At 56.7% G+C, this 10,833-nt stretch overlaps 1 protein-coding gene across 1 annotated transcript; it reads left to right on the plus strand.

Annotated features, from left to right (window-relative positions):
• The first annotated feature begins 2,580 nt into the window (after nt 1-2,580).
• On the plus strand, nt 2,581-9,868 carry PRSS16 (serine protease 16). Its single transcript, XM_004778740.3, has 12 exons — nt 2,581-2,679; nt 2,756-2,916; nt 3,203-3,302; nt 3,391-3,520; nt 4,680-4,803; nt 5,033-5,110; nt 5,192-5,239; nt 6,067-6,357; nt 7,091-7,232; nt 9,111-9,290; nt 9,370-9,515; nt 9,621-9,868. The coding sequence occupies exons 1-12, from the start codon at nt 2,610-2,612 to the stop codon at nt 9,687-9,689; spliced, it is 1,539 nt and encodes a 512-aa protein (XP_004778797.2). The 5' UTR covers nt 2,581-2,609; the 3' UTR covers nt 9,690-9,868.
• The last annotated feature ends 965 nt before the right edge of the window (nt 9,869-10,833 follow it).

Genomic DNA, 10,833 nt, shown 5'->3' on the forward strand with positions numbered 1-10,833 from the left:
GAAATGGGGTAGACTGGAGGGAGCAGCTTTATTGGGGGGGGAGGGGAAGTGGGAGCTCTGTTTTAGACGTGCCAACGTGTAGATGTCTCGTATAAAACACCCGGGGTAATACTAAGCGATCAGTTGACTACGCACGCCCGGAGTTCAATGGAATGGTCTAGACTCTAGACACAAGTTGGTGAGTTGTAGTCATTAAGCCATGAGAACAGATGAAATCACCAAGAAATGAGTGTTTATACAGAAGATGTCCAGGGACCAAACCCTGGGACATTCCATTATAGAAAAGGGTGGCGGAGAAGAGGGGAAACACAGGATATTGAGAAGAAGAAGACAGGGAAGTAGAAAGACTACCAGGACAGCAATGTCTTGAAAGTCAGATAAAGAAAATATTTTAAGAAGGATGAGTTGCCTATGGCCCCTAAGAAGTCAAGGACTTAGAAGTGATGGTTAATTTTAGACATTTAGAGGCCATAGATAAGAAAGGGAGCGAGGGAAGAAGGAAGGAAGGTCGAAGTAAAATGCTGAGAATATAAATTAACCACAAGCTTATCAATAGCCACCAGAACCAGTCTGTCAATGATAATTGTTTTCAAGGCAGTGAATCACCTTCAACCCCTGCCTTCTAAAGGTCAGCTGGTCAGAGACAGATTCATCTCAAGGCCCTTGAGTGCTAAACAAACAAGAGCCTCTCTTCCCAAAATCATGTTTCCGCAGAGTATATCAACCCGCTCAGCCCCCCGAAGTCCTTGCTTCCATGAGCCCCCTCCCCCAAAAAATCTTCCCTTGGCTCTAGCCTAGCTCTCCCCCTAAGTGAGCTTTGGCTCCATATTTCAAGTTCTGAGTGATGGCTTCATCATCCTTTAAAAATGCAACTTTATCAAATCTGAAACATCTACCTTTCATTTTTTGCTGGGATTTTATTTTATTTTATTTTATTTTATTTTTTTTGCTGGGATTTTATTTTTTATTCATTTCTCATTCCTGCTATCCTTGTGTATCCTGTACAATAATGTGGGCTCTACAGCCATGTTGTCTTGTCACAGACAGACTCGGGCAGGTGTTTGTCCTTTATACAGGTGTGTTAGATTCAGCAAACAAAATGCCAACATTTGAAAACACCCTCTGACAGAAAGGCTTTGCACACTCTCTCCACAAATAACTTACTGAATGCCCAGCTTAGGTTCAAAACTGTTGTAGATCTGAGAGATCCAGAAAAAGGAAAAACAAGAACTCTTTGTAGGGAGCAAACAGGTAATTTTTAAAAAGGAAAGGAAAGGAAGGTACACTTGCGTACGATTTGATTTTTTTTAACAATAGGAAATATGGACTTCCGTGGTGTTGAGAGGCAGCGGGGAGACGGGGGAAGATCAGGTACGTGAAGGGAGGAGCCACGAGATGGGTGTGCGGGACTCAGGGAATGGGACAAGGACACATGGGGGGGGCAGAGGCCAGGCCACCAGATCCTGTGTCACCTCCAGTCCTACCCCTACTCCAGAACCTCCTTTTCTTTACTAAGATTTCTATGCGAAGGCTTTAAGCCACTTTTTCTGAAGATGGTGCTTCTTTTTCTTTCCTTCCCCCCAACCCCACCTTGGAGAGGGGGACAGAGAAGGTGCGTGTCACTGCTGAGGACTAAGAAACAACGTTGACATTTAACCTCAGTTTTATGTTGGAGAGCCTCTTCCCAATGCCTGCGTCGAGTGCAGCAAAATTAATTTTATTTAAACACAGGAACTAACGCCTTTCCTGGACTGTCTGGGGATCAAACCCCCAACATCAGTGTTGTTAGCAGCACCTTCTGCCCACCTGAGCTAACAGCCACCTGGCCAGACCCTCTTCTTACTTAAAAAGTAAAAAGTTGGGGTGCCTGGGTGGCTCCGTAGGTGAAGTATTTGCCTTCCACTCAGGTCATGATCTCAGGGTCCTGGGATCGAGTCCCACGTTGGGCTCCCTGCGCAGCACGGAGTCAGCTTCTCCCTCTCCCTCTGCCCTGCTCTCTCTCTCTCACACACACCCGTTCACTCTACCTCTCAAATAAATAAATACAATTTTTAAAAAAGGCAAAAAGTTTATTGGCATTCTTGTTTTCTTTAAAGCTAAGGGATATCCTTCTCATTTTCCAAAAGAGACTTTTTTTAAGGGTGGTGAGACAGGGGGCTGGGCTAAGGAGCGGAAAGAGGGAGATTGGGAAGCAGATGGGGCAAGACTGGGACAGGGACAAAAGAGAAGAGAAGAGAGTGGCTGAGGACACGCCAGGAGCAGTGAGGAAAGCAGAGCGAGTGGGCAGGGCCAGGCCCGGGGGTGTATGATCTGTAGGACAGAAGGTAGAGGTCAGGCCTAGAAACGGGGAGGCTGAGGGACAGAGGGATGGGAAATCCAGGGGCAGGGAGCGAGCGAGAAATGGATCTCAGGGCCCAGGTCTGCAGGCCTCCACATGCCCACTCCCGCGTCGCTGCCCCGCTGCGGTGACTCCCACAGACGCCTGTCCGGGGAGAAGCGTCCGAAAAGAACCTGAGCTCATGTCGACAGGATATAAGTGTGCAGGCCGCGCCGGACACCTGACGAAGGGTGACAGGCGAGCAGAGCACCCGGAGGCTTGTGCGGACAGCATGGCCGGCAGGCCCGCCCTGTGGCTGGGCCCTCTGCTCCTGCTCTCCCTCTGGGCGTCCTTGGCTCCAGGTAGGAAGACGCTGAGGGTCAGGCAGGGTCTCCCCAGGGGGCCTGGCCTGACTCCTTCCCGGTCTGTGTCCCACAGGCTCCCTCCTGAGACGCCTGGGGGAGCACATCCAGCGGGTTCAGGAGAGCTCGGGCCTGAGCCTGACTTCGAGCCCAGGGGCTGGGGCCCTCCCGAAACAGGGGTGGCTGGAGCAGCCGCTGGACCCCTTCAACACATCCGACAGGCGATCCTTCCTGCAGGTGAGGCCCGGAGAAGGGGAGCCCGCGGCCACCTTCCTTCCCTATCTCTGCCCCCAGTCCCCACATCCCTGGACCCCAGGGCTCCTCCTCTGCCCTCTGTCAGCGCCCTGTGGCCCTCTGAAGAGACAAGCAGGGGAGAAAGGGACACATAAATAAACAAGCCTATTTCACGTACCACCAATAACACGCAGGAAGAGCGAGAAGGGAGAGAGGCTGCGAGGCACCGGGAGGAAAGGAGAGGTCAGGCCTCGCCAGCCTGTTCCTTCTTCCCTGTCTCACCCGACAGCGGTACTGGGTGAATGACCGGCACTGGGCCAGCCCGCGGGGACCCGTGTTCCTGCATCTGGGCGGCGAGGGCAGCCTGGGGTCGGGCTCCGTGATGAGAGGTAAGAAACGAGGATGGGGGAGACGCGGCTGGGGAGCTGGTGGGGGCAGGGGCGGCTTGCGCGCCCCCCAACCACACGCTCTTCACAGGGCACCCTGCGGCACTGGCTCCAGCCTGGGGGGCCCTGGTGATCGGCCTGGAGCACCGGTTTTACGGCCTGAGTGTGCCCGCTGGGGGCCTGGACGTGGCCCAGCTCAGCTTCCTGTCCAGCCGGTTCGCGTGAGTGACTTGTTTGGGGCGGTGGGATGGCGGGTCTGCGTCTCAGCCTCCCTACATCGTTGTGGCCGGTGCATCATTGTGGCGCGGCCTGAAGCGGACCCCTGGGTCTCTGGCTCATGTGTTCTTCTCTTTTCCAGTCTCTCTGGATCTCTGGGTCTCTATCCTCCCTCTCTTTCTCTCAGGCCATACTTGCCTCCCTCTCGCACACAGCGTCCCCACTCGTCTTCGCTTCTGCCCCAGCCCCGCTGGGGCTGTACCCCGCTGGGGTACAGTCCAGATGCGGCTAAGGGCCGCGCACAGCACAGACCCCCTCGAGGGCGTCTCTCACAGGCCTCTTCTCTCGCTTAGAGGAAACGAGAATCTTCGGGTGGCCCCGAGGTCCGCTGTGAACCCTCAGACCAACACTTGCTCCCGCTCTCTGGGCTCCAGCTACTGAGGCCCCGCGGTTCTCCGGACTTTGGAGCACGCTTCCCTCCGCAGGGAGGGGGCTGCCCCCCACGTCTGTGCAGCTCCCTCCCCCTTCTCCCCCTCCCGGACCTGACTTGGTGACCGCCCCTCCCGGTCCTACACCTGCTCCGCTGTTCTCCACTGCTCCCGCAGGCCTGACCTGTCCCTTTCCCGCCTGGCGTCTCTCGGCCTTCCTTCCGCCTGCACCCCTCCCTGTCCCCACCTCGGTGTTTCTTTCTCTCGGTCTCTCCATGTTCCACAAGCGCTACCGGTTTCTGACCCGAAAGTCCGGGTAGGAAGAAAAACACTTGGGATAGGAAAGAGGATGTTAGACGCATCCCAGAGCCCCTTTTAATTGGGTCTGTCCTTCCTCCGCTGGCTTCGCCCGCTCCAGCCTGGGACCCCAGGTCTTCCCGAGTGGCTCTCCCTTTCTGCCCGGACTTGTCAGGTTTCCACTTAAAACGCCTCAGAGTTTTTCCTCCCCCACGTAGTCGGGGGGGGGGGGCGGGTGGAGGCTCTCCCGAGGGGCCTCCCCTGGCCCAGGCTAAGAACCCGGGGCACGGGGATCCCTCACCCCCATCCCGGGAGAAGAGCCCTGGCGTCCGGCCACACCCCCCTCCCAGTCGTGTCTCCGGGTCCCCGCCCGCGCTGGGAGGGAATCTTCGGGGACTTCCGGCAAGTAGGGCCCACCGAGCCTCCCCTCTGCCCCCAGGCTGGCGGACGTGGCCTCGGCCCGCCTGGCACTCGCCCGCCTCTTCAATGTGTCCGTCTCCAGCCCCTGGATCTGCTTCGGAGGCTCGTACGCCGGCTCCCTGGCCGCCTGGGCCAGGCTGAAGGTCCCCGGGACTCTGGGGGCGGGCTGGGGGGTCCCCTTCCGAGGAAAAGGGTACCCGGTTCCCGTTCGCTTCGCCCCGCGCACTCCTCTCCCCCCTGAGGAACTTGTCACCAGAGTCACCAGAGGGTGGGGTCTTGCCTAAGACCGCAGGACGCGGGAGTGACGCGGGGAGGCGGGAGTGTGGGGTCCCCGGTCCCTCGGCCCGCAGGCTGACGGCTGTCCTTCTGCAGTTCCCCCACCTCATTTTCGCCTCGGTGGCCTCCTCCGCTCCGGTGCGGGCCGTGCTGGATTTCTCGGAGTATAACGAGGTGAAGACGGCGGGCGGCTGGTGCGGGAGGGGTCCTCGCGCGGGGAGCCCCCTGATTCCTTCTCCCGCGGCCCCCCTGCAGGTGGTGTCCAGAAGCCTAATGAGCACGGCTGTCGGCGGATCCCCCGAGGTAGGAGATGGGATCAGTCCGAGGGGGTAGGGGGACGGGAGGCCTTGGAAATGGAGGCTAGAGGAAAAGGGGGAAGCTTGCAAGGTGCGGGGGTCTGAGGGAGGCCCGAGACCCGGAAGGTGGGCGGACTTTAGAGCGCTGGACGGAGAGATGCGGCGGGCACCGAAAAGCGGGGCGCCCTAGCAGGGGCGGGGCTGATGCGGGACGGGGCCTGGGGCGGCGACCCTATCAGGAGGGAGAGGCTCCGCGCTTGTTGGGGTGGCTGGGATGGGACGACCCTATGGGGTGGGGTGGGGTGGGGTGAGGCTCGGCTCCCGGTAAGAGGTGGGGGGGCGACCCTCTCAGGGGATTGAGGCTCCGCGCGGGGAAAGGGGGTCCGTGAACCGACCCTATCAGGAGGGAGAGGCTCCGCGCGGGGTAAGGGAGTCGGGAGGGGGGGCGACCCTCTCAGGGGATTGAGGCTCCGCGCGGGGGGAAAGGGGGGGTGAACAGACCCTATCGGAGAGGCTCCGCGCGGGGTAAGGGAGTCGGGAGGGGGGGCGACCCTCTCAGGGGATTGAGGCTCCGCGCGGGGAAAGGGGGTCGGTGAACAGACCCTATCAGGAGGGAGAGGCTCCGCGCGGGGTAAGGGAGTGGGGGGGGGGAGCCTCTCAGGGGGTGTGGCTCCGCGCTGGGCGCCGACCTCTCAGGAGGGAGAGGCTAGCGGGGCGCGGCCTCGGGCGGGCATTCCGGGAAAGTGGAGCGCTCGCGAAGGACGTGGGTCGGGGGCCAGGAAAGGCGAGGCCCAGGCCGGAGTCTTCACCAGCGCGGACCCTCGTTCCCCGCAGTGCCGGGCAGCGGCGTCCGCAGCCTTCGCGGAGGTGGAGCGGCGGCTGCGCGCGGGCCCGGAGGCTCGCGGGGCGCTGCGGGCGGAGCTGGGCGCCTGCACGTCGCTGGACCGCGCGGAGGACCAGGCGGAGCTGCTGGGGGCGCTGCAGGCGCTGGTCGGGGGCACCGTGCAGTACGACGCGCAGGCGGGAGCGCCGCTGAGCGTGCGGCGGCTCTGCGGACTCCTCCTCGAAGGCCGGAGCAACCGCAGCCTCTCCGCGCCCTACCACGGGCTCCGGCGGGCAGTGCAGGTGAGAGGCCCTGCGCACGGGTTGGTGCGGGGGAGCAGGGTCAGTCGGCAAAGGGTGCCTGCTCCTCTGCCAGACCTTGGGACCTTGGGCCAGCGTGAACCCTTCTGAGCTGTAGTTTCCTCATCTGTGAAATAGGGATGACACCTCCGGGCCCTCTAGAAGGTGCAGTGACTTCGGTCAAGGGAAGCATGCCGTTTGCAGGCGTTAGCGACTGTGACTGTTACCTCTTTCGCCCATCTTGTTCTGTCCACTTCCCCGGGCCTGCAACAGAGTCTAGCGCAGCGCAGAAGCTCAATTAGCATTTACAGAAGGAAGGAGGAAATGTAGTAGAGCCGGGGATTCCAGCCACGGAATCCACAGCTACAAAGAGCTCTTCCTTCTCCAGCGCTGTCTGGACCAAATGCTGTTAAGAAGGGCTTCACATATATTATTTCACAGAATCCTCCTGATAGTTCTAGGAGCGAGGCACTGTTTTCATCCCCACTTACAGATGAGGAAACCGAGGTCCAGGAGATGATCACTTGCCCAAGGTCTCACAGCCATCTAGTACCTCTAACACACATGCACCCAGGCACCACTCACTCTGACCCCTGATTCCCACGAGAACTCTGCAGATCTTTGGATTTCTGACCTTTGACTTGCAAGGACTTATGTATGCTTTCTGGCCGTGGGTCCTGACTTGCTGCCAGGACAGGAGGAATGTATGTATGTATGTGTGTATATTGTCCTCTAGGTTGTCATGCACAGCCTGGGCCAGCGGTGTCTAAGCTTCTCCCGAGCAGAGACAGTGGCACGACTGAAGGCCACAGACCCCCAGGTGTCCGGTGTGGGTGACCGGCAGTGGTTGTACCAGACTTGTACGGAGTTCGGCTTCTGTGAGTGACCCACCGCACCCTCACCCCCCAAAACAGTATTCTGTGCTGTGCCCAGAGAAGTTGTCTCCTGGAGGGTCCGGACTGATTTTCATTTCGCTGGCACAACTGGCCAGACTGCTGTGCATTGTCTAGCCTGTGGGTGTGGGTCTAGAAGATAGACACTCCACTGGAGTGTGCGTGTGCCCTGGGCACTCACATAGCTTCTCTCACACAAGCCCTCCACATAGGTGATCACCCCTCCAATCTGCGCTTCATCCGTATCCCTGTCCTGGGAAGGGCCCCCACCATCTCCTGAGTTACCATCTAGAAACCCTGGCAGCCTTTCCCGTGCCTCCTTCCCTTTGCCCCCACAGCCTGTCAGTCCCTGAGCCCTGCCTGTTCACCGCAGCTCCTCTCTGTTCCCAGCTCTGCTGTCCCGGTGGAGGCCCCCAGCCCCTCCTGCCTCCATCTCTGACCCAGCCTCCTCTCTGGTCTCCAGGTCTTCTTTTCACCCATAAAATCTAATTTCCTCACTGCATCGAGAGTGATCTTTCTAAATACGACCTTGTCCTTCCTCTGCTCAAAACCCATGGGTCCTAGAGTGGGATTGCCAAATACAATGCAGGATGCCCAGTTACATTTGAATTTCAGATAAACATTTTTTAGTGCATGACCTAAATATCGCATGGAACATACTTATACTAAAAAGGTGTTTGTTTCTCTGAAATACGAATGTAGTGGAACATCCTGTAATTTCAGGGCTAAATCTGAGTACCATACCCCAGCGTTCAGATCCTTTCCACATCCCTTGAAGGCAATGAAGATATGGTTTAAAGTGAAGTACTCAAGTCCAATTCCATTGTTTCATAGCGATGTGATCTTGTACAAACTTGGGCAAATAACCTAAGCTCTCCCCCTGGGCCTTAGTTTCCACATCTGCAAAGTGGGAATAATGACAGCGCTTCTCTCATAAGGTGGTTTCTAGAATTAAGGGAGTTAATATATGTCACATGCTAAGAATAACACTGGTATACAGCAGGTACTCCCCAAATACTTATTATTATTATCATGATGATGATGATGATGGTGATAATAAGACATTGCATATTTTGACCCCCTAATGTACCAGCTTTCTTGAAACCTCAGGAACTTGGCCCATACTATTCGCTTGTCCTGGATTACTTGTCTTCCTCTCGTCACCCAGTTCACTCCTCACAAGATGCTTCCTCCTCAGGAAGCCTTACCTGATTGCTAGAGCTAAGTCTGCCCCCTGGCTTACTGTCCCACCCCCTCCATAGCTCTGTGTTTCCCCCCCTAGTGCTTTCCACAGTCTTATCATACAGACCTTTTTGCCTGTCGCCTCTGCACTGTGAGCTCTGTCACCTCAGATCCTGGGACTATCTTGGTTTCTGCTGTGTTCCCAATACTGTTCACAATGCCTCTGAGCATACAGGAGGTGCTCAATAGGTGGTGGAGAAAGGAGTGAGTGAGTGTCAGGCTAAGGGAGTTCCATGAAGGCTGGGGTGGGGAGCTAGGGAATTTGAGCAAGGGAGGCGAGGTCCAGTTTGTGCTTTTCACTCCTGTGTCTGCCCCCTCCTCCAACCTATGTGCACGTGCAGGCTCCCCTCTTTATGAGGCTTTCTCTTTTCTGTCTTTGCCTGGTCTGGCTCACTCTTTCTAATTCCTGAAGGTTTTTATCCCTGGCCGGATGCTTTTCTGGAGCCTGTCATGCTCCCTCTGGGATTCCTCCTTCCCGGGGCTTTCTCCATCACAGACTTGACCAGGAACTTACTCAAGGGAGAGTATGGAGCAGATGTGGTCATCACCAGAGAAAGCTCTATAAGTGATTAGTAAAGGGGAGGGCTGTAGGCCCCAGGATGACAGACTTTCCTTTCACAGATGTCACCTGTGAGGGCCCCAGATGCCCTTTCTCCCGGCTCCCAGCACTGCCCTCCCAGCTGGAGCTCTGCGAGCAGGTGTTCGGTCTCTCCACTTCATCCGTCGTGCAGGCTGTGGGCCAGACCAACTCGTACTATGGTGGCCAGACCCCCGGGGCCACCCAGGTGCTGTTCATTAATGGTGAGCCAGGCATTGGACCCTGCCTCCTAGATCCACACCTAGCTGGGGCACAGCACACCATTGTTCCCTTTCTTACCAGGGGACACAGACCCCTGGCACGTGCTGAGTGTAACACAAGCCTTGGGACCCTCGGAGTTAGCCCTTCTCATCCCCGGTGCCTCCCACTGCATGGACATGGCCCCGGAGAGGCCCTCAGACTCCCCTAGCCTCCGCCTAGGGCGCCAGGTAAGAGAGCCCCAAGCTGGGTCCTCAGCATGCTCGTTTGCATATTGCTTTGCACGTGCCTGCCCCGGGCCAGGCCGGAGTCTGACCTTCCCAGTTTTCCCACAGAGCATCTCCCAGCAGCTGCAGATCTGGCTTGGACTGGCAAAGCAGAGCTCTGTAAGCAGTGGGGGCTGAGGGGCCCATACCCTCGCCTCTCCCTGGGTGGCCGCCTCGGTCCTGGACGGACTCACCAGAGGAAGCAAGCAGCTCATGGGGAAGGAGGAAATCTCCGGGAATTGGGTTTTAGCCCCTGTGTCCACAAACGTGGCCGAAAGTGTTGTGGGACCCAGAGTTGTGAAAATATAAATGGAGAATTATCCTCATTGTGAATACTGGTTTTTATTTTATTTTTTAGGGAGCATTTTATTAATCGTTTCGTGGCTATCTTTTTTTGTTGCTTCAAGTATCTTCTGGAAAGCCACTTTGTGTCATAGAATTCTGGGCCGATCTCACACTGATTATTTTCTTCCTACTTCCGAAAACACAGCGATCTTGGTAGGAATCAAGTCAAGCTTGGCGGAGCCCCTTTGGGCTGCTATAAGAGAACATGCGACAGATGTGGTGGCTTAGGGACAAAGCTAGTGATTTCTCATGGTTCTGGAAACCGGGAAATATGAGATCAAGGCATCGGAAAATCAGGTCTCTGGTGAGACCTCGCTCCCTGGTTCCTACTCAGCTGTCTTCTCTCTGGGGCCCCATGTGACAGAAGGAATACTGGTGTTTTTAATGCTAAATGTCAGAGTGATGTGCTCTGGCCCAAGTCCTGCTCAGACCCTGCTCAGACCTCGGACCCCTGAGCTGCCCCTGCCTCTCACTGTTCCTCTCAGGGCCCTTCACACCCCCACCTCTGCCTTTGTCTCTGAGTCTTGTCCCTTCTCTGGATGTCATCATTTCTGTCTCTCTGTGTCCCAGTCTGTCTCTCTTCACTTCCTCTCTGACAGTCTCCACTGCAGTCGGCTTTTGTCTCCCATCCTTGGTCTCTGGGTCACCTGAGTCACTTTCTACCTCATCCTGTATCTCTGCTCTGTTTCCCTCCACCTCAGACTTGTCCTGTCTCTCCTTTGCTGCTTCTCGGTCTCTGTCTCCCTGAGACCATCTCCTTTTGTGTCTCTGATATTCCTCCTCTCTGTTTCTCTTCCTGCCATTTAATCTTTGTCCTTCTCTCTCTCTTTCAGCCTTCCTTCCTAAGCCTTCACTCACCATCACTTCCCACCACCTGATGCCACTTTGGCATCCTGATAGGGATGCCCCGGGTTTGGGGAGGGCAGGAAGGAGCAAG

This window comes from Mustela putorius, unplaced genomic scaffold (assembly GCF_011764305.1).
Source record: "Mustela putorius furo isolate JIRA1106 unplaced genomic scaffold, ASM1176430v1.1 tig00000594_pilon_pilon_pilon, whole genome shotgun sequence".
In the NCBI taxonomy this organism is placed as follows: Eukaryota; Metazoa; Chordata; class Mammalia; order Carnivora; family Mustelidae; genus Mustela; species Mustela putorius.